Genomic DNA, 27,059 nt, shown 5'->3' on the forward strand with positions numbered 1-27,059 from the left:
GATAGAACCCAGGTCCTGTCGCATTGTAATTGTGTACTCAACCCGGTGTGCCACCATCTGGCCCCTAAGAAGATATTTAATAAATTCTTTTTAGTCAGTCCATCCCTCTAGTGATAAGGAGGGCTTCTTCTTTTTTATTCCCTAACTTCAGATCTTGATTTAAACTAATAGAAGTAGCTCCTAGAATAAGTAGAGTAAAAGATCTGCTCTGCTGACATTTTCATTCCCAAAGAGGGAAGGAGTGGCTTCTCTGATAAAATTGAGAGAGGAGCCTTATAGTCTTGCTGACCTCTCTCCCACCCCTGCTTTTTTTTTTTCTTCTTTTTCTTTTCCTTTTTCTGTAAGCAGTCCTCAGGATTGCAGCCTTGGCTCTCTCAGAAGCTAAGTTTACCTGAGAGACCCCTGTAGGCACACAGTCTGCTATTTTGATGAAGGCAAAGGAGCCAGAACCCTGAATCTGGCCAAAGTCTTGGTTTTCCAATCCAAACTCCAGTGTTTCCATACAAACTCCAAGCTGGTGTTTTATACCACTGTGGTGGGCTATTCTGTCTACTTGCCCAATTGATTCTTAACTGGTAGGAGAGGAGAAACAGATAGGAAGACATGACTAATTACTCCTTAAATTCCAACATCAGCCATGATTATCTTTGAATGGCAGGTTTGGAATTTCTTAAAACATTTTTGTCTGGATAATAAATAAGTATTATTTGTACAAAAACAATAAAGTTGCTTTTCTTCAAAACCATGATACCAAAAAAAACATCTGATGCTACAGAAGTAATCACAATGGCTTTTAGAAGAAAAACAGGTTCTGTTATTTTCTTTTCCCCTTTATATCTATTTAGTTATATAGAGACATGGGGAGAGAGGGAGAGAGAGAGGGAGGGAGAGGGAGGGAAGGAGGGAGAGGGAGAGGGAGAGAGAGAGAGGGTGGGAGGGAGGGAAAGGAAGAGGAAGGAGAGGGAGAGAGAGAGGGGGAGGGAGGGAGGGAGAGAGAGAAAAAGAGAGAGAGAGAGACACTCCAGCAAACTGACTATAGCACTGAAGCTTCCTTGTGGTAGCAATGTACTATCCAAGTGAGTTATTTTGCTGGCCCCAAAACAGGTTTCTAAAGAGGATGTGCAGTGTGATTTTTGGTCTAGTATAAAATAACAACAGTAGTAATATAGTACAGAAAGGCGGAGGACTTTGGGTAGATCAAGAAAATCTATATGTTAGCCTCCCATCTCAGAGATGAAATAAATGATTGGAGAGTAAGGTCATTTGCCCAGAGCCACAATAGATTAACAAGTGAGGGCAGGGACTTCATTGACCCCAAAGTCAGCACTTGGTAGCACTTTATCCTAGAAGTCAGGTAGGGAGGCAGGTGAGCCCCGAGAGACTGGAAGGACCCACACCAAGTGCTGACAGCAAACCTCTGGGCATAGATAGGTGCTTTTTATTCTTTTCTTTTCTTTTTTTTCAATATTTATCTTTACTTTCAAAATTTCCAACAATACATACATTTTTTGAGCAGTAAGTAAACTCTAATGCCTTAGTCAAATGTTAGTCATATTAAAACTAACAGCCATGAACATGAACTTGACATTCAAGTCAATGGCAGAGGTACATGGGGCTCTGGAACCGGCAAGGAATGCTGGACTAGCATATGTGAACAGCAGGTGCAAGGGTGGAGCTCTGTGGCCAGGCTCCCACACCCTGTCATAGGCTTTGAGGCTGAAGGGTGACCACCTCAGTAAATCCCCACATCCTCAGGACAGTCTGTTTCACTCTCCCTCTTTTTTTTTTTTTTTTTTTTTGCCTCCAGGGTTATTGCTGGGACTCGGTGCCTGCACTACAAATCCACTGCTCCTGGAGGCTATTTTTTTCCCTTTCTGTTTATTTGTTATTGTTGTTGTTGTTGTTACTGCTGTCATTGTTGCTGGACAGGACAGAGAGAAATTGAGAAAGGAGAAGACAGAGAGAGGGAGAGAAAGACAGACACCTGCAGACCTGCTTCACCGTTTGTGAAGTGACCCTCCTGCAGGTGGGGAGCCGGGGGCTCGAACTGAGATCCTTAGGCCAGGCCTTGCACTTCGCACCATGCACGCCTAACCCGATGCGCTACCACCCGACCTATTTCACTCTCCAGATCACTGCAAGGATGAGGGAGGGGCATATTCTCTACTCTTCTCAAGGAGAGCAGGAAGGGCAGTTTGAATGGCATCCCTCCCATTCTGAAACTGTAAACTGCACACCCACTTTTTGTTTAGAGATATTTCCTGTGAGTGAACACAATTTGTTCTGCCACCAGCTGTGGAGGTATCCAGAACTGATACATCCAAGGCCAGGCTCAAGTGTCTAAAGAAGTAAACCATGATAAGACCTTTCCTAATTTTAGCTCATCTTGCAGAAATATAATCTGTAGATACCTCAAAAGGGAGGTTGGAGCCGTCAGTCCTCTCCTGCACGGCCCTCACAGGAGCACAGTGTCCTTCAGCTCCTGGACACACTGTGCACAGAGCCTGAGGCCAGGGGAGGAGGTTCTGAGCTGCCTCCCTCACAGTGGAGTCTAGCAGCCTTTCAGGGCACTGCTTCAAAGACAGGAGGTGGAGGGGGGAAAGTCTTGCCAGAGAGCTGTTGACAGCCCTGGCACTGCAAGCTGGAGTGAAGACCCCCCAGAGCTAGTGCTAGAATATCCCTCCACCCCCACTTCAGGGGCATGGTGGGCACTACGTTCCTTGCCTGCCCCTCCCAGTCGCCAATCCAGTCTCCCCTACCCAGAGAACTTGGCAGCCAGCCCAGCTTCTCTTCATCTCCTCTAGGACTTCCCCTGACCAATGGTGAGAACTCTGTTTTACATCTACAACCAGACATGCTCTGTCCATCCTCCCCACCCCCGCCCCATCTCCAGTACTAATGCCAGCACCCAGCCTCTCTAACCTGCTGGGATCTACAGAGTCCCTGTAAATTTCTGGACTGACCACAGGAGTGAACAATTACTGAAATAGGAGGACCACAGGGCTCAGAACACCCCTTACTGCATGGGTACCACTTGCTTCGCTTAAGGAAGGTGTCCAAGTCCACCGGTGGGGCAGAGACCAAGCATGCTCTTTCCCAGGGAGCCTGTGCTGAATGATTCCCAGAATCCTCCAGCACCACCTCCTACACAGAAACCAAAGGAGATGAGATGCAGACGTAACTCCTGACAAGACATGGTCACACTACACCTGAATGCCAGTCAGCCTTGCTTACTCAGACAGGGCTTAGGAAGGACAGAGCCAGCTGGAAGCATTACCAGCATGACCCTATGACAGAGTCCAGAGTGGGGGCAGGGAGACACATGAACACAAGTGCATACCTGTGTGCATACTCTAAATGTGAGCACAGTGCTCAGAGTACACTTCTAGATGTCTTATATATGCTTCTCTCAATCAGAAGACCAGGTCTCCCAGTCCAATCCCTGTGTCCAGCAAGGCCCAGAAAGAAGGACTTGTTTCAAACTACTCATTTAGTCAGGCTCATGCCCACAGTCTAACCACCTTGGAGAGAGGCATGGCTGGCCTCTTACAGAGCGGAAACAAGGCACTCTGACACAGAGAATCATCTTCGCTTGCTTAGGATGACTGTCCAATCAATATCCTATCATCTTCCCACCCTTCCCAGCCCCTTAAGAGGACAAAGACATTTTCCTTTTCCCTCTTTACCCCCAGATACTTTAGAGCCCACTGATCTTTTCCTCCCCCCATAGTGTGGGCTGAACTGGGTTCTACAAAAGTCACAGTGAAGTCCTAACTCTGGGACTCTTGTGAATGTAACCTTATTTGGAAACAAGATCTCAGCAGCTGAAGTGAAGGCTAGATGAGGTCATGAGGGTGGGCCCAGTCCACAGTGACTCCTGTCCTTCTAAGAGAAGAGGGAGCCAGAGAGGAAGCTCCGCCTGAGCTCGGAAGCAGGGCTGCACAGATGTGGCTGCAAGCTAAAAGCACTAAAGAACTGAAGCTGAAAGAAGGAAGAAGAGATCCTACATAGTCTCAGAAAAGCCTCTGACTTACCTTCAGACTTCTGGGCCACAGAACTTTGAGAACACAAATCTGCGGTGGTTTGTTATAGCAGCCCTGAAACAAACACATACGGCTTCTTCCTTCCAAAAAGCCGAGAGAACACACTCCTGTTCACCCCACTCACACACCAGGTCCCAGCCCACCCACTACTAGAGGAGGAACTGTCAGTCACACTACCTCTTGAGCACTGGACAAATCTTCCTATCCTCAGGGAGAAAAGATAAGCTCATCTGCCTAACTTCAAGAGGGTGAAAATGTTGCAAAATGACCCCATGGGCCTACCAAATCCACAGAAAGCAAAGGGCAAATAAAACCCAGTGCATCTCCTCCTCTCCCACACAGAATTCTTTAGGGCCCAGCACTGGCCAGGAGCAGGAAGTGGTATCCAGTTAACAGTGGAACCAGATCTTTACAGTCTCTTAGGCCAAGCTCAGCCGGGTTATCCAGGGAATTAGGATGATGTGAAGCCACCAGAGAAGGAACTGGAAGCAAGGTGGCAGGCTGGTACCCTGGCATAAGCATGGCACAGGAGCCCCACTTAGAGTGACTGTTTTTGCTTTGTCATTCACCACGCCTGACTGACTTTTTAGATAGAAAGAGTCAAAAATGGGAGTCGGGCTGTAGCGCAGCGGGTTAAGCGCAGGTGGCGCAAAGCACAAGGACCGGCATAAGGATCCCGGTTTGAACCCCGGCTCCCCACCTGCAGGGGAGTCGCTTCACAGGCGGTGAAGCAGGTCTGCAGGTGTCTATCTTTCTCTCCTCCTCTCTGTCTTCCCCTCCTCTCTCCATTTCTCTCTGTCCTATCCAACAATGACAACAACAACAATAACTACAACAATAAAACAACAAGGGCAACAAAAGGGAATAAATAAATAAAATAAATATTTAAAAAAAAAAAAAAAAAAAAAAAAGAAAGAGTCAGAATCTGAGGGATAGAAGGAGAGGGAAACACCACAGCACTGAAACTTCCTGCAATGTAGTAGGTGCTGGGCTTAAATGTAGGCTTATGCAAAGCAAAGCAGGTGCACCATCCAGGTGAACTATCTTGCCAACCCAGGAATGGCAGGGTTTTGGTTGTGGGGCCTTGGCCTCAGTGAGTCTGACATCCTGTCACAGGGTGCAGGTGATGTGGTGCTGTGGGGCCAGAGGAGGGATAGAAGAAAAAGTAATGAACAATCAGGAGACAGCAGCGCTGAAATCAACTCAAGGGGCACCAAGAGAAAGGGGGCCAGCCTCAGACACAGGAAAATCCAGCTTCTTCAGGAGGCTCAGAAATGTTTGTTTGAAATTGGTGAACTAAATAAAACAGTAAGATTCTACATTGTATGACTAATGAGTGCTTGCCAGAAAGGAAGTGGGAGTGGGTGAGGGGGTAAGGAGGTGGACAATATAAATCAAGAAAAATGGGTGCATGTGTTGATTTCCTTTTTTCTTCTCCAGGGTTATCACTGGGGCTCGGTGCCAGCACTGTGAATCCACTGCTCCTGGTGGGGAGCCAGAGGCTCTAACCTGGATCCCTGTGCCGGTCCTTGAGGTTTGTGCCATGTGCACTTAACCCAATGTGCTACCGCCTGGCCCCCTGATTTTCTTTTTTAAATTAATGTACTAAACAAGAGAGCGACTAGAGCACTAGAGCACTGAGTTCCACTCTAGCTCATGCATTGTTGGGCATCAAACCTGGGGCCTCCCATCTACAAGCCCTGTGCTCTATTCTCTGAGCCACCTCCCCAGGCACAAGTGCTGATTTTCAACTATGAACACCCAAAATCTATATGATGTGATACACTGATGAGACTTCAATAAACAAATTTAGTTAAAGGTTAGTTTTCTATGTCACACTGAGCAGTCTCCCTGGAAGCCAAGGGAATTGGGGATCATGACTTACTTGTGATTGCTGTCTGGGTAGGACTATTTTTAAATGTTAAAAGCATTCCTCAAGGAAATCCAAAATATCAGAAGACAGATAAGAACAAATGTGGGGAAGTATTTTTATCTGCTCAGTAGATTAAGGACAGATAAGATGCCTCCTTAGGGAATGCCAGTCAACTCAGAAAGGTGGGGAATATTTCAAAGAGAATGAGAAAACAAGCAGTATTTCCCCCAGCATTTACCAAAACACTATTTCTATTTGTATATGTATATGCTTATAATCATTATTTCTCCAGATGAAACTCTTCTGGACTGTGTTCCTGCTCCCCCAGGCTGGCTAGGCTGGGCAGGATGGGGAAGAAGGTACATGTTTGGGTAAGTGACTTAGTGTCTTCCAATGCAGACTGAGACCAGTTGGGGACACAGGCCAACCATGCCATCCCTGCTCCTCAGCCAGATAAAGAGCTGCATCCCAAGCACTGCTGGATGGATCCCTGACAATCTGAGGCCAGGGGGAGTATGAAGGACCTCCCTTCCCTGAGCAGCAAGCTGAAAAATTGCTTGCCGACTTTCTGACCTATTTATATGAATTTCCATGGCTTGGCAAAGGTAAAGGGAAGGTGCTAATTTATGGTTTTTGTTTCCAAAAGTGATCCTCCCTCTGGCTGACAGAAAGGAGTTGTTGGCATGGTAAGTTTTTGAAACTGCCATAGTATTTACCAGCACTGGGGTGGCAACACACCATGCCACATATTAAGTCCTGAATCTCACCCTCAATTCATAAAGATGGGAGATTCCTGTGGGAGGCACTTGTAGATCCACTTCATCTGGTCTGGTTCCCCTGAAACCTTTTCTCTCCTGCTTTCTCCATGATCCAAAATCAGCTCTTTGTGTATAACTGAGGAAGCTAGAACCTCCAAAAAGCTAGCACTCCAGCAGTGAGGTATGTGTGGCCCCAGCATGTGGAGCCATCTGCAACCTGCATGGTTCACAAAACAGCCTTGAGAGTGGCAGTGACCATAATGCTGGAACCAGTGCTTGCACCCCTGGATAGCAGGGGTCTGGAGTTGAGATCCAGAGGTTCAATCTGTGTGGCCCTAGAAGTCAGCTTCAAATAATACTTTGACCCAAATAGGCAGTGGGAAGATTAACTAATCAACACCATTCTTCCTTTTGCAGGTTGCATCACAATAATTGAATCTTACATAATAAAAACATATGGGCCTGTGCTGCTGAGAAATTTTTGTCTTCATTAAGGGATTTCTTAGCAGAGCAAACACAGGATTTCAGGTACAGTATTTTAAGGCTTATATAATCAGTCAGAGGGCAGCTTTCCAATTTCAACTTGCTGATATTCAAGGTGGTAATTTCTCATTCTAATCAACTGGAGATGGGAGAGCGGCAGACTCAGATAAGGGAGTACATCAACACTTAGGAGCTCTGTTGCTTTACATAAGCCTTTTCCAGAATGGGGGAGGGAATGATACCAGCCATTCCATTCCAAAACTTACTACAGTAGTCTTTCACTGGGGGGGAGGTGGGGGGGAGAAGGAAAGAAAGAAACAGAGGTCAAGCCACCTCTGCCTTCTTGGATCCAGCTTTGTGGTGGTGAGAAGATTTAGGAGTCCCTGCCCCTGTCAGACTGCATTCCCCAGGACTGCTCATGGCAAGCTGGTTCAGTCCCTGTCTATTTCTATTAACCCTACTACCAGAAGCCTGATGGCTATAGAATAAGAGCTACAATATACTTTTAACTTTCTATGAGAAAGTCTCAAGGATGGCCAAGTTCATTATCTGGATACCTGTCTAAAGGGCAAATTTGAGTCTGCCAACACATACATAGGACACACATAAGGAATATGGCTGGCTGGCTAAGTGAATGAATGAATGAATGAATGAATGAATGAATGGGGGTTGGGTTGATGGGTGGATGTATGGACTATTGGGCTGATAGGTGGACAAACTCACAGAACAAGTGGCATACCCTACACTGAGTAATGAGCAGGGGCTTATAGCCTCTGTCCATCCTAGCAATATGGCAGCTATACCATTTCCTGCCTGGATGGGTTGGTGGCCATAGCCTGTTTCCAGAATTCTCAGGAGCTTGATTATGAAGTATGACAAGTTTGAAAGACAATGCCAAAGAAATTATATATAATTTAAAATGTCACTTGAGATGTGACATCCCAGAAGAGAGTACTGAAGAGGTGATGCCAATGTATTTTTTAAGGAAACAAGGCAAGGAGGAAGGTGGGTTCACAACTTTGCTCCTACCCCTCCCCCAAACACACACACACACACACACACACAGAAAAAGTAGGGCACTTAGTTACTATGTCCTGGAAAATTCTAAAGACCAGCTATAGTATCTCAAACAGTGAAATAACTGTGAACAGTCAACAGAAAAATACTTCCCTGCTTGAAGAGGAATGTCTGGCTACTTAAGAAGCAGTGGACTGGCTACCACCATTTCTATTAAAGAGCTGAGCTATTAAATGCCCCCCCCCCAGAAGTGCTTGATTCAAAGCCACAAAGAAGAACTGAAATAAAGAAGTTGAGGACAAGCACCTGTAGAGACCCTGCCTGCAGCCTGTGAAATGTTTCTGTTGTTGTGTCATCACTGGGACACCAAGCACCAGCACCAAGCTCCCTCTCACTCCACCTCTGTGGTTAGGGGAGGCCCAAAGCTTTAGGTTTCAGGCAAATCTCCTTTCCTTAAGCTCACACACAACCACTAAACATTTGAGACTGGGAATCATCAGAGAGCACATTCTTTCTCATGATGTGGCACTTGCAGGGGAACTGAGAACTCTCCCACAGTAAGACTGCAGGGAGGAGACCATTCCCACCCACCCTTCCCAGGGGCAGGGGAGACCGGCCTGGGGGAGGAAACTGCTTGTAAAACTGCCCGTGAAGTACAGCATGTGAAGAGCAGACACAGGTGGCTCTGCAGGGGGAGAAGGGAAAGGCAGAAATCATCTGAGAGTCAGAGGCTGGACTGCAGGATGAGAAAGAAGACTGTACCAAGACCCTACTCTGAACCCCCAGAAGGGATGGAGGCAAGGAAAGGTATGTGCCAGTTCAGGAGCCCTGCTCAGCCAGTGCCGCAGGGCGACTACAGGGCAAAGCACAGATTCAGTGCTGCCAGGCAAGCAGGGCTCATCTCTGAGGTCACAAGCCCTGAACAAGGCCACCTAGAGGGCAGCATATGTGCATAGCATATGTCCCTCAGCCCCCCTCCTGCCACCACAGGCCACCTTGAAGTGGCCAGTCAGCCTTTTCTGCCAGAGAAGCAGAGCAGCAGCAAGGCTGCAGACCTCCAGCCCAAGCAAGAGACAGGCTCAGGACTCACTCAGTCCTCAAATCCTCAGTTCCTGGAGAGGTGACCTGAGCAAAGGTCTATGAGTAGGCTGGAAGGGCAAGGAGACAGTACAGGGTGGTGCTCAGGAATTGCAAAGCAGTGGCCTCAGGTTTGAGTTGTAGCACCACCAAAAGCCAGAGCTGACAAGTGCTATGGTCAAGTGAAAAAAAAAGTAGCATCAGTCCATGACTGTTAAAGCAGGTACTGAATACTGCACTCTGAGAGTCATTGTGACTTTGTTCGTCCATTTCACCTCTCCACCATCATATCATCTGCAATTTTTCAGATGAGGATGGTGAGGCTCAGGTCAGTATTGCCACTGGGAGAGGGGAGACAGCAGGTCTAGACTCACACTCAATCTCAAAACAGGTCTAGGCCTTGTGACCACAAGCTGACACTCCTTTCCTGCCCCACTGCCACTCACAACCCAGCCTGGACCTCCTCCATTCTGTTTTGGCAGACAAGGAGGAGCGACAGCAGACTCTCAACAGTGGGCATCAAGCCACCCCACTGTCCCGATGCTGTCCCCGTTCCACTCAGCTAAAGTAAATAGTTGATATCACCTACTAGAGGATTCCTTGCCCATGAACCAGGAATCCCGACAGCATCTTGAGGTACAGATGGATTTCTGCCCTTCTAATGGGGGTAAACAAAATTAACATGCAGGACTTACTTCTTGCTCTCACAACATTTTACCTCTCAGAGAAGATTCCATGCAGAACAGAGATATGCTTGAATGTTAAATTCACTCCACAAAGCCAAAAAAGCTTGAGAGAAATCATTTTAGTTCACAATTGTGGGGGCCCTACAGTTATCATTTACAGTAAATTGGTGTGACCCTACTGTTAATAATCATACTAGGTAGTACTGATCATGTCCCATGTGCTGGGGAGTGTTGCACACTTACCAACTCATTTCTTCCTCACAGCATGCAAGCAGGATAGGTGCTGTGATAATCCTGGCTTTAAAACCAAGGCACATACAGGCTCCATCACCAGTTCAAGGTCTCAGAGGAGAGTAAAGAGAAAGGGGAGAGCATAGGAGTGAATCCAATGAGCCTACTGCCACAGGTACTTGTCAGTGGAGTATTAACTCACTCGAGCTGAAAGGGCCAGGATAGAGCACAGGTCTTACGTATTCAGAGTCCGATTTCTGACACCGTATGGGAGCACCATGGACAGCCCTGGGAGGAGATCCATGGGTAGTGGAGTGGTGCTGTGGCATCTCTCTTCTCTGTTTCTCTTACAAGTAAAAGAATGAAAGAGTAGGACCTAGTGAGAATACTCAGTAGGGGTATTACACATGTATAAGACCTCAGATTCTTTTCCCAGTGCCAAATAAAATAATCTCAGAGTCAGAGTTTTAACCATGAAATTTGAGTTGTAACCATTATTCAATAATTTCAATCACATCAACACATGTAGATTACTAAAATACGTTATCTTCAAATCACGTATCCTATGAAAGTCAGTGATTCACTTTTTATTGTCTGTTTTGTAAATACAGACCTAGAAACAAAGGAAAAATAAATTTAAAGAGCAAGCATGTTGTCTGGCCTAGAGGTTACTAAAGGTAACCAAAGGAAGTCCAGATAGTAAATTTGTGTACAAGTCATACCTTTGACAAACCCTTTAATATCTTCCCCTAAAAGCATTGCATGTTAGTACATCTATGGTGAATATAATGATACAGAACAGGCATACAGATGTAAAACACATACACACACACACTGACCTAAGGAATATAACAGAGTACATGTGTCACACGTATAAAACATCAGTGAGCAGAGTGACAATGCACCTTGGCTGTACTTCAGATGAACATGGCTCTCAAATGATGCATGCAGTGAAATCTGTGCAAGTGACAAAGGCCCCGGACCAGTCATCTGCAGGTCCCTCACTCAGTCTGGCACTGACACTGGCACTGCAGGAAGTCCTCAGTCCTGCTAAGGACTTTGGTCAGTTTGTCACAGTCTCCACTCTTAGCCTCTGCATAAGACTCCCCCCAAACCAGCCTCTGCTCTGTTGCTGCCACTAGTCAGTCGCACGTGCAGAGTATTTCTTTACTCAGCGCCTGAACCACCATGAAATGTAGCTGAGCCCTCATGCTCTCCACTCCTCCTAGGCCAGTCTGCTAGTAAGCTTGGTCTCTGAACATGGCAGAGCCTCAAAGTCTGCATGGAGATCAGCAAGATAAAGTCACAGCAGACCTCTTGCTCAAACTGCCTTTGCCCAGTGATTCTGCACAGGAGGATATTTCTCAGGCCTAGTACACAACAAACAGGCAGGCAGGGCAAGCTGTGAGAACTGAGTAATTGGTCAGCAAGGCTGAGCCTCAGTAATCATCCTTCCAGTAAGACTTCTCAGGTTGAAAGAGCAGAGAGGGTTATAAGCACTCTAAACTTTACAACTAATTTAGTTGCCCTGAGAGTCAAACACACAAGGAATATCAAAGCACAGAAACCAAGGTGTGTATACAGAGCCAGCTGAAAGGGATTTTCAGAAGCAAATTTTTTTCTATGAAAAATTATTAACTAAATACTTTGAAATAAGCTGTAAGAAAAAAAAAGCAGGGTAATCTGACTTCTAACTATCTTGGGCTATGTAGTTATTATGCAAATAGCAGGGAATTTGTCACTTTGAGTAACCATAAGTGTGTAAAATAATTTGATTAAGTAAAATGCAGTTGCCTTAGTCGTCATATTAATTTGACAAGAACTTTGAAAATGTCTCTTAGCTGTCTGTTTCTCAGTTAGATATGCAAAACATCACTCTTAAAATGATGCATCTTTAAAAGGAAAAGAAAAACAAGTGCACAGTTCTGCTTCACAGTTAAATGCAATCCCATGAATGTTCTCAGGCCTAAAAATATATATAACAATAAAGCCAAGCAATGGGATGGGACCTTGTTAAAGACACTTAGTCTTTTATTTCCTTACTTTGTCACCAAGTGTCAGACTGCTTTTACATTACAATAGGTAGACACATACCCATCCTTGGTTCCAGGCACTGCCTATGGAACTGGCCTTTTAAAGTTTTAATCCTGAGGAAATTCAAATGCATTTGTATGGCAGCCTCAATCAGCCTGCTGTGGTGTCAGAGGCTTTAATTTCCTGGACACATCCTTATCTACTCCTGCTCTTAGTAATTCAATATAAGGCACAAATCTCTATATGCTGGGCCAGCCTCAGTGAATGGCTTGAAGGGAAGAATATTGCAGTGGGTCTCCAGAAAGCAGCAGGAAGTGCACACAGAATGGCTTTTCCTGCACTACCCATATGTCTTCACCTTTTCTGAACAGCCAAGTCTTAAGCAGATGTTGCATCCTTGAAGTAGGTCAGTTCAGAAACCACGCGAAACAAAGACTCAAGAAGAAGAAAAGGAAACTGCATTCTCTATTTGACACACAAAGATCACCAAACCAAGCTGTTCCCTTTTCTGTATTGGAAAAAAAAATCACTTCACAGCCATCACAGCTTAAGAGACTACAAAGGCGGCGTTCTAGGACTACCTTGAGCCTTATTTCCAGTTCAAGCATCTGCAAGGGTAACATTTCAGAATCCACAGCTGGCACAAGCTGCAGCAGAGGACCTTAACTGTAGCCTCACTGAGCCCTGGGGTGTCAGCTGTAGTGTCCTCTATGCTCCCTGGGAGTTCCTGACACTCAGGTGAAAAGTTGCTAGTTTTCTGTCTAGCTGAACAGTGAGTGGGTCATATGGTCTGTAGTTCTCCCTTGAGTAAGTTCGGCATGGGGGGGGCAGGGAATCAACAACACACACACACACACACACACACACACACACACACCCCTCTGCCTTTAGAACTTGCTTCTCAAATCACAGGCAGCTCCCTGCACCACCCCTGCAGCCAGAAAATCTATACCAATGTCACTGATGTCATGAAAAGTGCTGGGTAGTCTGTCTGTTCAGAAAGGAAAGGGAGACATGAAATGAAGTCTTCTAATACAAAATAAGGCATCCAGGGCTACTAAATGAGAAGGCAACTTGCATGGATTTTTTTGGATCAAGTACAAAATCTGTCATTAGAATAAAAATTGCAATCATAACCTCTTCTCTATGAAAATAAGCATTTTTGGGGGTTGGGCGGTAGCGCAACAGGTTAAGCACACATGGCACAAAAGGGACTGGTGTAGGGATCCCAGTTCCAGTCCCTGGCTCCCCACCTGCAGGGGAGTCACTTCACAGGCGGTGAAGCAGGTCTGCAGGTGTCTGCTTTTCTCTCCCCCTCTCTGTCTTCCCCTCCTCTCTCTATTTTTCTCTGTCCTATCCAACAATGAACAACATCAACAATAACAATAATAACCACAACAAAGCTACAACAACAAGGGCAACAAAAGGGGGATAAATGGCCTCCAGGAGCAGTGGATTCATGGTGCAGGCACTGAGCCCCAGCAATAACTCTGGAGGCCAAAAAAAAAGAAAAGAAGCATTGATGGCCATACCACAATAGTGCCCTTCACTGGGCATCTGAAAAAGTCACCTCCAAAGGAAGGTAAAGATCATACATGGAACATGCCTTGCATATACAATACACAAGAGTACACAGGTCTTGGGTATCCTAAGGAAGCCCTGATGAAGTAAAAGGAGAAATACGCCTTCCCCACAGACATCCTGCAATATTTCATTCTCAACTCACACGTAAAGAGGTCTCACATATCTGAAGGAATAATATCCCCCCCCCCCATTCTCAGATGACAAATGAAAACTCTGAAGTAGCCAGAAAAGTAAGACCTATAGCAAGCAGGCTGATTCAGTCAACCCTGGAAAGCAAATGATCCATTTTCAAGAGGTTCAGATGGCAATGGAGGTAGAGTCAAGGACAGCCGGGAAAGGCCAAGCCCCCATGCCTCCACCCCTAGTAATGAAAAGGGATTGAATTTCCTGGGCCTCTCCTCCCCTCTCCTAGGTGCCCATCTGCTGTCTGCCAGTCATTTGCTGACCCCTATGGCCCAAGCTCTCTACCCCCATCCCCAACCAGGCTGGAAATACCCTCCTCAGCCCCTAACCTGGTAGACTCCAATCTTCCCCTTCCTGCTATCGTACTCAAGGATTAAAGTCAACTTCCTAGCTCCTAAAACCAGCCCTGGTCCTTCCATGCCCCTCCAGCCATTTAACTTTCTAAAGGAGTTTAGGCCACTCATCTGAAGTTCAGCTTCATTTCTTTCTAAACCCTTTAGACCATTGCAAGCAAAGCCTATGCCCTTCTCATTCTCAGTGTGAAAAGTTTTGCCTGTCTTCACCACACACAAATAAGCTCTACTGAGCAGAACTGAGTAGAGGCAAACCGTGACACTGGAAGCAGCTGCCGATTACCCTGTCCACCACAGACCTGCTGAGCTACAACCCACTTTGCATGCACTACAGTGCTCCAGCATATATTCCATTCATGTACATTTGCATCTCTGGGATATATATGTCTATTTTAATATTTTCACAGTCAAATCTTCCCCATAAGCCTCTGACACATGGTCACTCCCCCCCCCCAGCTCCAGAGGCCACAGCTGTCTACAATGGGTAATCAAATTATAGACTGAGGTGTGTTTGTTTACAAAACAAACATCTAATCAGAAAAGAAAATATGCTTTTGGCTACAGGGTTCACCTGCAGCATACAAGTGATAAGAGGCCAGGGATGAGGATCTCACAAACCTGGTGGCCCTTAATGAGGAGCAGTGCTGAGCCCCAACCCCCACCCCACCCCATCACCATATAACTCTCTCTACCCCACAAGCAGTCTGCATCTGACAGCAAGTGGGAGACCCTTCATGAGGTATCCAGAGCATTACTACTGCCCTTATTAACTGCAGAGCCTGGAGGGAGGGATTTGTGGTGCCATCAGTAAACTGCACAGAAGCGTCTAACAGTCAAAATCTTGTCCAATTCTATCTCCATCAGACTTGTTAACTTGCACTCAAATTCCAACATTTGATTTCCATTTCAGGCCAGTAGTCAAGTAATGACTTAACACTACAGACTGAGAAACCTCTCCTGTAGAGACAGGGCTGCACTTGGGTCTGGAAGTGAACCTTCCTGAGCTCAAGTTGGGACCACCTGTGCAGGGCAGGAGGAAGCAGCAAAGTAGAGACTGTCAGTGCTGAGTCATTACAAGCTGTTTGCTCTGCTGTGTTCTACACCCCTGGCCTTTTCAGTAGTCTTACCCCTTTCAGAAGCCAAACAAGATGACAAGATAGAGGCACACTTTACAGATGCACCCCCCCCCCCGGGGGCAAGCGACCTCCGTGGGGGACTGAAGTCTCAGCGGGGGAGCAGCAGCTACACAAACTCCAAGTACTGGAACTTTATCCCAGTCCTTTGGGATAGGGGCTGGCAAGAGACTCCTGCAGCCTCGGCTCCATGGGCCATACTCTGGGCATTTTCCTTAGCTGTTAAACTCCCAGCCTGGTAACTGGAGGATGGAGGAAGCACTGGAGAAAATGATGCAGAACGGATTTGTTATACAGGCAAACGGAATGGAGAGGAGGCCGAGGATGCTAACGGGCTCTTCTTCCCATAGGCAGGTCATCTGAAAACTGCCGCGCCTGTCTCTCCAGGGGACTCCCGAACTCGCCCCTTGTCTGCGCCTGCCTGGGGTACTGGCACAGCTTCACACCCACCTGCCCGCCGCCTCTGCTCCCCGGGCCCCCCAGCCCCAGCGGCGGCCGCGAGCAGCTGCCGGCATCCGCGGTCCCGCCCGCACTCGCTCGCTTGCTTTGCAGCCCGAGCCGGCTGCTCCCCTCCGCGGCCGTCTCTGCACCACTCGCCAGCCTCCACGCGGGGCCGAGGTCATGCCTGCCTGCCCCCGCGTCCAGGCCGCCCGCTCCGTGCCAACCGGCCGCGGGAGCGCGGGGCTGCAAAAGGGGCGTCGCAGCGGAGTTGGCTGGGGACTCACCAGGTAGGCGCCCACGGTGCCCTGCGCCAGCATCAGGGCGCACTCGGACACCAGGAAGATCTTGATGTTGGAGAAGCAGGACACCTTCTTTTTCTTCTTCTTGTTCCTCTGCGCCTCGTCCCCCTGCAGCTCGCCGCTCCGGCCGCCGCCCGAAGAGCCGCCTGGCTTCTTCCCCTGCATCCTTCCCCCGCCGCCGCCCGACCGCTCGCCCGGGGTGTCGGGGCCGCTGCCTGGCGCGGGTGCGTGCCGCGAAGCTGAGAGCTGTCCCCGCCCCGGGCGGCCGCCCCAGTCCTAGCTTCAAGGTGGAGGCTCAGCTCCGCGTCGCCGCCGCGCTCGCCCCTTCCTCCGCCTCCTCTGCCCGCCCCGCGCCGCCTCCTCTGGCTCGGCTGTGCCAATCACAGGGGCTCGTCGCGCCGACCGCCGCCGCCTCGCTGCCCGCGGACGCCAGCCGCAGCCATGGCCCGCTCCCTGCGCCCAGCTCCCCGCACCCGGCCTCGGCACCCGCTCTCCGCTGCGCGTCCCAGCTGCTGCCGCGCCGCCGGGCACCCCAGGAGAGGCGCGGGAACCGGCTTGGGGGGCACCCCGGGGGACTTGGTAGCGGAGGCTGGGAGGCTCAGCTGCTGTACAATGGGGGAACGCGGTGGAGCCAAGAGGGGCGCCCCGGGGAGAGAGAGGCGGTGCCCTATCGCTAGATGACGCTGCGGGGCCCGGGGCACCGCGCCGACGCGAGGTGGTACTGCGGTAGGAAATCGGGGCGCGGAGGCGTCCGCACGGGGCGGGGATCTAGCGGAGAGACCAGAGCGAGTACCCAGGAAAGGTCTGTGTCGTCCTCCCCCGCCCCCATACACAGCCCGGATATTCCAGCGGACAGACGTTGCGCTCTGGGGCTTGGGGAGATGCCGGAGGTCAGAGCCACTGAGGCGTGTGCAGCCGCCAGCCCGCCTCTGTCCCTCCTCCCCGCCCCTGGGCGCGCCTGCATGGCTCAGGACCGCCCAGTGGGGCGACCGTGGAGTTCAGTGAATCCAGGGAGGTCGTGCAGCCCAGCAGTCGCTCACGGCCTTGGTATCCAGGCGGCTGCAGGGTCGCAGCGACCCCAGCAGAGGGCCTTCTCCCGCCCTCCATCTGCCTAAAGTCCCTGCTCAGGCAAGCAGCCGCCGCCTCCGCGGGAACCCGTTTGAGCGATTGGGCTCACCCCTCCCTGGGTTGGTGGCCCGGCCCTTCCTGGGCGTTGGCCGCAGGGCAGGGCAGGGCAGGGCTGAGGCAACCACTCTTTGTTTCTTGGAAGTTGGGGCACTAGCACTACAAACAGGAACTGGTCATCTGAGCCAGTTTGGAAGCTCAGAAGAAACTGGACAAGCACCAGCAAGCTCCCAACAACTTCTCCCTGGGCTGGGAATGGGATGGGAGGGGCGAGGGGCGCTAGCCAATGAATGACATGAAAAACCTCACTTAGTAATCTTTTCCAGGAAGAGGTTCCACTGGCCTGTGCACCAAGGCCGTCTGGAATTCCAAACTGAGTAGGATTTTTACTTTCTCCAAATCCTTGAATGCTGAAGGGCTGGCGTGAAGTGTGTTGGCCTGCTATACCTCTCAAATACGACCTGGGCTACTGCTGGCTAGCCCTGCCAGTGCTCCCCTTTCCTTGACTGGTCCTCTTATCTGAATTGGCTCCCAGCACAAAGGTCTTCCCATCTCCCTCTCCTCGTCATGTCTCTCACCTCATTCTCACACCCTGCCCTCACCCACAGACTTCTCTAGAATCTTCCCCTCTTCCTCTTGGCCCTTTTGACCACTGGCAGGGTCGAACCCCTTACCCATTACTTCCTGAGTAGACACCAGATAAGCAAATTCCTTCCCTGCCCCTGGCTTCCAGCTGCAACGCTGGGTTGAGACAACTCCTTGTCTCTGAACTGTGATACAGTTGTTACTGGAAAGGCTTCCAGAGTGCATTCTAGTCTTTATTTTGAATAAGAGCTGGTGGCTCATTGTGTGCCAGTGAGAAGGGCAGTGCTTCACCCACATTTACAATTTCATCCCCAACACGCACCTCACCTCTGAACCTGATACAAGGATTATATGCCCAGTTTCGCAGGAGGAACTCACCAGTGCCACTTGCTGCAGCATATGGTGGGCCAGGCTATGAGATCAGGGTATCGGCTCTTAGTGATGGTCAAGCATCATCTCCTCTATCACCCAGGGTTCTGTCTCTTGCGGAGGGTGGGGTTCTTGTTATTTTCTCAGATAAATGGAGACCCAGAGACACACTTGGACTAGTGCACTGTCACAAGCATAAAACACACAGAGTCCATCTCTGTAGCATAACCTTGTGTCCCCCCGACACATACACACACTATACAAAAGTATAAGATCCCTATTTGCTGTGACTTGGTTGGTTATTTGGGGAGATTGAAGAATGTTTATTTTAATGGTAATGGTATTACCAGTGCGCACACACCCCAACCTAAACAGGGTGCACATGCTAAGTTGTTTTATTTCATTTTTTCTCTCATTCTTCTTCCTCTTCTATTTCTCCTTTTTCTTCTCCTCCTCTTCCTTGTTCTTCTTCTTCTTAGTTCTGACTATTTATTTGATATTACAAATTAGCTATTTTAGATAATTCAATATACTTTTTTTGCAAGAGGATTCCAGATTAGGGCTGTAGATTCCTCCCATAATCAATGATAAACAGACATGAAAATAATCTGTGCCTGACATCTTAGGAATAGTCATGTTTGCCAGAAGGATGTTAAAGTATTGGCCTCAGGACAGTCAGAAGAAAGAAACTTGTCACATCCCTTACTCCTCATGCAACTTTCATTTACTGCAGATCAGGGTCCCAGGCTATGGAAGAAGGGCAAACGCTAGAAGAAGAAGGGTCCCAGGGATGATGAGGTGGGTTTATAAGCAACAGATGCTTCTGCTTATCTCAAGTCTTGCACAGTCTGTAGAAGTGTGCTGAGTGAAGAGCAAATAAATAGTAACCATTCTCACATCTGTATGGCAAGAGAAGCTGATAAGAATGCTTTGATGCCCCTTATCTCACTCAAACCCCACAGTAGGATTGGGGAGGGGGTTGGAGCTGGTTTATTGGCCCCCTTTACTTTTAAGAAAGGGTAATGAGTGGCTAGTGGGGTTCACAGAGGGCAAGTGGTAGGAACTAAACTGCGTTTTCCACTCAAGTTGTTTAAAGCACCAGGTCTGGGAGTTGGAAGATTAAGAGGGGCTTCAGCTTCCCTATATTTCTGGTGTCCCTCCAACCAGCCTCTCAAAAGAGCCATTAATGATTGTGATGGGCGAGGCAATAAGTTAAACACCATTTAACACCTCAGCTAAGTGACCTTGACCTTAAATGTTTCCTTGGAGAAATGTTGCAGGCCCCTCTTCCAGATTAGAGCTGTTTTCTCTCCTCTATCCCTCTATTGGTGGGTTTAGGAAGTGAATTTAGTTTTGTAGATAGGGTCTTAAAGTGTACATCTTTTTTTACTGGACAGAAACAAAGAAACTGAGAGGGGAGGGAGAGAGACAGAGAGACACCTGCAGCTCTACTTCACCATTCATGAAGCTTTCCCCCTGCAGGTGGGGACCACAGGCTTGAACCTGGGCCCTTACTCACTGTAGTGTGTGTGCTTAATGAGGTGTCTTTAAGTACTTTAAGTAAAAGGATACATAACAACCAACTGAACCTTAAATTAATTAATACAAACAAGCATCAAGTATCTACATCAGATTTCTGGTTACAACAATAAAAACGAATCACCAATCTTTTAAACGAAGAAAGCAAGTATAATATTAAACAATTTTGAATGCATTCACTCATTTTCCAACCTGCTTGTTTCAGTTTGGGGTCTCAGATAACCAGACCCTCTTGCTGAAGTTGAGGACACAAGCTGGGTTCCCTGTCTGGACAGGAAGCCTTTCCATCACAAGAGTTGTCACACAGACACTCACTCTCTGCAGCGGAGACTGATGAGGCACACAGAGAAACCTCATGCGAACATCTCTGAGTTGTGGCAGGAATCCAGGATTGCCCAGAATAAGCCCACTAGACATGGAGAAAACTGCACACAGATAGGGGCCTCAGCAGCCAATCAACTGCCTACCCAAATGCCAGCACCTATTGTGTCAGGACCCTTGTGATCATGTTGGTCTTCTTTACTTTTCAGGACTCTTTTCTATGTCAGGTGAAAATATTTCTCACTCCAGTATTGGGTCCATGCTTCCTTACTTCTCTGGCTACTAGAAGGATTATAAATATTGTGAAGACATGCTTCCTTGATATCTGACATATTGGACAGCAAGAGAAAATAGACTAACTTATGTTCCCCAACATTAATATACATCAGCTGTATGTAAAATTACTAGTGAGTAGGATCTGCAGACCACCCATACACACACTTCAGAAAGAACGAGTAATTCTTCTAGGAGAGAAGTGGGTTAACTTCATGGGCATGGGGGAAAAAATGACACTACCTTCCACTGTTAATTGTAGCAAGATTTCACAGCAACCAGCCTAAATGCAATTCAATACAACAAGAAGCTGTTGTTCAAATAATTCACATGAGCCATCCTTTGCCAGCTTCAATTTTGTTCACAGCAAACACAAAGTTGAAAAATAAATGCAAGGAATGATTTGTAATTGTCAGTGGTGTGGAAAATAGACACTTAGATTCTTGCCCTATGGGTGGTTTTTTTCTTTTCTGAAAACACACCTATCACATATTGTACCCATCCAAGGACAGAATTGAGACTAAGCCAGATTTTTTAATTTGAAAATAATATTTGAGTTTAGTTGAAGGCTATTTGTCTTTCTTGGGATTTTCTCTCCCCATTCTCCCCATCTCCACTTTGCAACTAGCCTAGTCCATATGCTTTTCCATCATCTATCTGTGTTTGCTAGCTACTAAACTCATGGATATATATTTTTTAAATTACATCTCTTAATTTTCATATATCCTAAAGTTCAGTACGAAAGTGTAAAATATATGTATTAGTATAAATGAGACTATTTAAATGGTGAATTCAGGAAATGAAAAAAAAACTAATGGAAGCCAGAGAATATCTATAATGGAACTTGGATTTTAGAAAAGAGTTTTATTTATAGGAAACTATTTTTGAGTTAAAGGAGAAGGAATACAAGTATGGAGTAATTCCCAATATATTGTACATGGCAAGCTTCTCACTTGAGAAAGAAGAAGAGCCCACTGGGAGGAGTGCTGGAATTGTACAGGCATGAAGCCCCAGTAAAGCCTACGTGGGAAGAAAGAAAGGAAAGGAAAAAAGGAAGAAAGGAAAGAACACAGACCACATAGTATAAAATGCCACTAAAATCTGAAACAAGAGAAGAAGTAACAGGGATGTCACATACAGATGAAGGAGAGGAGGAAGACCTGCTCAGGTTAGGGTCCTTCTCATGCTCTAGCTTCCCAACCCTTTCCTCAGAGTCCCTAAGGCCCTCTCCCTACAGAATGTGTATAGTAAGGGAAGCAATGTGAGCAGTAAGGCTGCCAACTTCTCTCTGCTCTGTGCAACCTCCCCACCAAAGTGCATGAAGTTCTCAACCCCAGAACTACAGAATGTGGTTATATTTAGAGATAAAGGGGGCTGGGTGGTGGTGCACCTGGTTGAGCGCACACACTACTGTGTATATGGACCTGGCTTCAGGCCCCTGGCCCCCACCTGCAGAGAAGAAAGCTTCATGAATGCTGAAGCAGGGCTGCTGGTCTCTCTCTCTGTCTCTTTCTCTCTCTACCCCCCCTTTCAAATTCTGGCTCTCTCTATTGAATAAACAGATAATAAAAAAAGTTTTTAAAAAGAAAAGGTATTTGGAAAAATTCTTTTTTAAAAAAGAATTAATCACAAGAAAGATAGTAGAGAGAAAGAACCAGATATCACTCTGGTACATGTGCTACCAGAGACTGAACTTGGGACTTCATGGTCAGGAATCCAGTGCTTTATCCACTGTGCCATCTCCCGGACCACTAGATAGAAACTTTAAAGAAATAAAAGTAAAAAAGAGGTTGTCAGGATGAATCCTAATACAACAGGACTGGCATCCTCAGAAGAGAATAGAATGGGCTCTGTACTCAGAAGGGTGATGATATAAGGACAGAATCTGCCAGTCAGAGAGGGCCTTAGGAGAGACCCCACTGGAGATACCTTGATCTTGGGCTTACATCCTTCCAGATTTAATGTCAGCTTGGAATATCACCTCCTCCAGGAAGCATTTACAGAGCACCCTCTCCCCAGCCACTATCTCCACTTGCCACCTATTCAGTCTTTGCCCTCACTCTGACCTACTGCTAAGAGTGCTTACTGCTTGCCGCTGATGAATACCTCCCATCTCCATATTTCTGCCCCACACAGATCCTGGTCCAGAGAGAACAGTGACTGTTGGTGAAGGAACACCTTCCTCACTGGAACTCTGGGACAAGACAACATGGCAGGAGGAGTCCCTGAGCCTCTTGGAGGAAAAGAGAAAGGGACATGATACTGACAGTTGCTGCAAACCACACTGAACCAGGCAGGAAGTGAGAGGCTTTCTGGGCTCTTTTCTGGAAGTGAGAACAAAGTGGCTGACAATGAGTCAGGGTGTGGTTCCCCTGAGCTTGTGCAGATGTTCAGGCCTCAGCTCCACTGTACTGCAGTAGAACTTTATATGCTACCTTGTGACTTTAGAAGAATGGGGAGCTGGGAGAGGCCATCGGGAGCAGCATTTTACCATTATATTCATTCTGCTTTGCATCATATCTGGTGGTTTAGAACACAACAGAACATGTTTAAGTGGGACTTAATAAATAGGGATGGGGAGGAGAACACAAAGTGAAATGTACACTGGGAATGGTGTACTGCACCAAAGCAAAGGACTTTTGGGAAGAAGGGAGAGAAATATGGGGTTCTGGTACATCGTAGAAATTGTACTTATCTATATTATATGGCCATCATAATCAAAACAGCCTGGTTCTAGAACAAAAATAGGCACACAGACCAGTGGAACAGAATTGAAAGCCCAGAACTAAACCCCCACACCTATGGACATCTAATCTTTGATAAGGGGGCCCAAATATTAAATGGAGGAAAGAGGCTCTCTTCAATAAATGGTGCTGGGAAAACTGGGTTGAAACATGCAGAAGAATGAAACTGAACCACTTTATCTCACCAGAAACAAAAATCAACTCCATATGGATCAAGGACTGGATGTTAGACCAGAAACGATCAAATACTTAGAGGAATACATTGGTGGAACACTTTCCCACCTAAACCTCAAGGACATCTTTGATGAAACAAACCCAACTGCAAGGAAGACTAAAGCAGAAACAAACCAATGGGACTACATCAAATTGAAAAGCTTCTGCACAGCCAAAGAAACTATCACACAAAGATACCCTTCACAGAATGGGAGAAGATTTTCACGTGCCATACATCAGACAAGAGACTAATAACCAAAATATACAAAGAGCTCAGCAAACTTAGCATCAAAAAATCAAATGATCCCATACAAAAATGGGCAGAGGACATGAATAAAACATTCACTTCAGAGGAGATCCAAAAGGCTAAGAAACATGAAAAATTGCTCCAGGTCACTGATGGTCAGAGACAATGGCACAGCTATACAGACAGTGGCACAGCTATACACAAGATGTTGGGTATTATAGAGCAAATCCTAACAAAGGGACTTTTCAAAGTTAACCCAATTACCAAATAATGTGATCATAACATTAACTATCCATTGTCTTCTTGAACCCTAAGATAGCAGGAACCTCACATTTCCACTATAGAGCCTATATTTCCCCCAGTCCTGGAACCTTAGGGTGGGGTGGACTTTCCTGCATGCTTCTCTCAATTCATACCAAATAATATTGCATCCGCCAATCCCAACTTAATCAATGCAACAAGTGCCAACTCAGTATGCTTCACTTCAGACTGTGTCCAGAGACTTCAGGTGTGGAATGACAACCATTCAGCTTCATCATTCAGGTGAGACCTTTCCTTTATAGTATTCTCTAATTCCATTCCAGGTGGTTCACTTCCTAGTCCCAAAACCTAGATATAGACCAGGTCCCCTAAGATAGAGCATATGTTCATATGTATCCATAAACTAGGGTAAAATATATACACAATAGTCTGTAGTGAGTACCCCCCAACAATTCATCTGCACTATTCCAGCCTTTAGGTCCATAATTGTTCAACAATTTGTTTGGCTTTGTATGTTAACTCTTTTCAGCCACCAGGTTCCAGATGCCAGCATGATGCCGACCAGACTTCCCTGGAGAGACGACCCCACCAATGTGTCCTGGAGCTCTGCTTCCCCAGAGACCAATCCTACCAGGGAAATAGAGAGGCAAACTGGGAGTATGGATCGACCAGTCAATGCCCATGTTCAGCGGGGAAACAATTACAGAAGCCAGACCTTCCACCTTCTGCAACCCGCAATGACCTTGGGGTCCATACTCCCAGAGGGATAAAGAATAGGAAAGCTATCAGGGCAGGGAGGGAATGGGACATGGAGATCTGGTGGTGGGAATTGTGTGGAGTTGTACTTCTCCTATCCTATGGTTTTGTTACTGTCTCTTTTTTTTAAATAAATAAAATTAAAAAAAAAAGAAATTGTACTCATGTGTCAATGACTGCATTGTAAATCATCAGACCGCCCACCCCAATAAAAAAGAAGAGCTAAGATTAATAATTGACTTTATAGAAGATATAGGTTCTGTTCATCCTTCTGGAATCATGACATGCTATCCCACAGAGAGGGAGCAGGATGACTAAAAATTGGGACCAAGGAATATATGGGGCTGCCTGTGCTGTGTGTTGTGTCTGGCTATGGCTCTGAGTGGAAACTGGGACACGGGACTTCTGTATTGTGACAGTAGTCACTGTGTACCTCTCTCAAGTTCCCTACAATACCATACACATCCAGAAGATGCTAGGACATAATAGAGGCAAATCTCCAGGACCCTGAATACAGACTACTGTTTCCCAGGGGAATTAGTCCTGAACACAGGGCAGATTGGCTGAGAGATGGCTCACATGGCAGAGCAAACACATTACTATGCATGAGGACACAGACTCTATGACTCCTGCCACCACATGCAAGCACCTGAATGGGGGAGGCTTCACAAACAGTGTCATAGTATCTCTCCTCTCTCACTTTCTAAATAAAATCAATTAACTATTAAAAAAGTCCAGCAGGAGCAATGGAGTTGTACACACATGGAGTATCAGTGAATGAAAGAAAAGAAAAAGAAAACCATATAGAGAAGTCTTTCTATCAATGAAAGGAAAAAGAAAAAGAGACAGGGACCAGGTGGTGCTGTACCTGGTTGAGCATACATGTTACAATGCACAAGGACCCAGGTTCAAGCCCCCAGTCACCACTTGCAGGGGGAAAACTTCACCTATGGTGAAACAGTGCTGCAGGTGTCTGTTTCCTTGTCTCTATCTCCCCTCCTCTCAGTTTCTGGCTGTCTTTAATTAAAAATTTTTAAAAAGAGACAAAGTTGGGGACCAGGTGGTAGCACAGTGGGTTAAGCGCACATGGCACAAAGCACAAGGACTCATGTAAACATCCTGGTTCGAGCCCCCGGCTCCCCACCTGCAGGGGGGTTGCTTCACAAGTGGTGAAGCAGGTCTGTAAGTGTCTATCTTCCTTCTCAATTTTTACCCGATAATAAATAATAAACAGAATTAGAAGTTTCAAAAGACTGTATGCTTATGAAAATGTAGAGGGAAAAACTACAAGATTAAAACAGAAGGAATACAGTACAGTGTGATGGCAACAGAATGGGCTTCCTTACCAGGAGATCTTTTTTGGAAGGAGACTGGCACTCAGCTAACTTTGGCCTGGAAAATGTACATACTTACTTAGAGCGTGTTTTCCTGTCTATAAAACTAGAACAACATGTGCCTCTTCGAGTAGTATTTAGTGAATACATCTCCTCTAATCCTCACAGCAGGCAGTTGTGGGGATTAAAGGAAATACCAATCTGCATAATTTCATCTAATATTTAAGAATAAGTCCATAAATGAATGTTGCTGCTATTTCCTCATTATCACTTATAGTAAAAGATTTCTAAAAAGCACTTTAAGGGCTCTTCCTTGGGGTTTTGTTTCATAAACCCACAGCTCAATGTGAGTGGTTTTTTTTTTTTTTTTTTTAATTCTTTGATTTGAATCCCTTTGTAGATTTTGATCAGTTCCACAGATTTGACATTCAGAATATTTCTTTCTTTACAATATGGACTAGGCCATGACCAAGTGTGAGCTTCTTGCTGATGCAATACCTGCAGTTGCTATTTCTCATGTCAGCATACAGAATGGTTTCCCTGGACTCTGCCTGAGCATCACACTCCCAGATATCCCCAGTAATTATTCAGGTCAAGAGGATGGAGAGTTATAGTAATACATTTACATGATTTAACCTCCTCTACTAAGATACTGAAAATTCATTATTCAGCTACTAGTAGGTGTAACTTAGAAAGGAAGAGAAGGCAGAGGCATAGAAAAAATAGAGGGGGATACATATAAATATAGATATGTAGTTATAGAAATTATAGTAAACCCAGATCTGTGATATTGGGAGAACTAGGGCAGTTTCCAATGGAGGGAAAGGGGACACAGAGCTCTGATGGTGGCAAAGATGTAGAATTATGCCCCTGTTATCCTATACTTTTGTACATCAATATTAAATTACTAATAAATAACATAATATAAAAAAGAATATGTCAGGGAGTTGGGCAGTAGCACAGCAGGTTAAGCACATGTGGTGCAAAGCAAAAGGACCAGCATAAGGATTCTGGTTTGAGCTCCCAGCTTCCCACCTGCAGGGGAGTCACTTCTCCTGAAGCAGGTCTGCAGGTGTCTATCTTTCTCTCCCCCTCTG

At 46.6% G+C, this 27,059-nt stretch overlaps 1 protein-coding gene across 4 annotated transcripts in view; it reads right to left on the minus strand.

Annotated features, from left to right (window-relative positions):
• The window catches only part of SLCO3A1 (solute carrier organic anion transporter family member 3A1), a 186,442-nt gene extending 169,765 nt beyond the window's left edge, over nt 1-16,677 (minus strand). For 2 of the 4 annotated variants that reach the window (XM_060179356.1, XM_060179354.1), the window contains exon 1: nt 16,181-16,670. In XM_060179356.1, coding sequence (XP_060035339.1) covers nt 16,181-16,360 — 180 coding nt within the window. In that variant the 5' untranslated portion in view covers nt 16,361-16,670. Of the gene's footprint in view, nt 1-16,180 lie in introns of all 4 variants that reach the window. The other 2 variants (XM_060179355.1, XM_016190467.2) reach the window with 2 other exon arrangements.
• Nucleotides 16,678-27,059: the final 10,382 nt, after the last annotated feature.

This window comes from Erinaceus europaeus, chromosome 20 (genome assembly GCF_950295315.1).
Source record: "Erinaceus europaeus chromosome 20, mEriEur2.1, whole genome shotgun sequence".
NCBI classification, from domain to species: Eukaryota; Metazoa; Chordata; class Mammalia; order Eulipotyphla; family Erinaceidae; genus Erinaceus; species Erinaceus europaeus.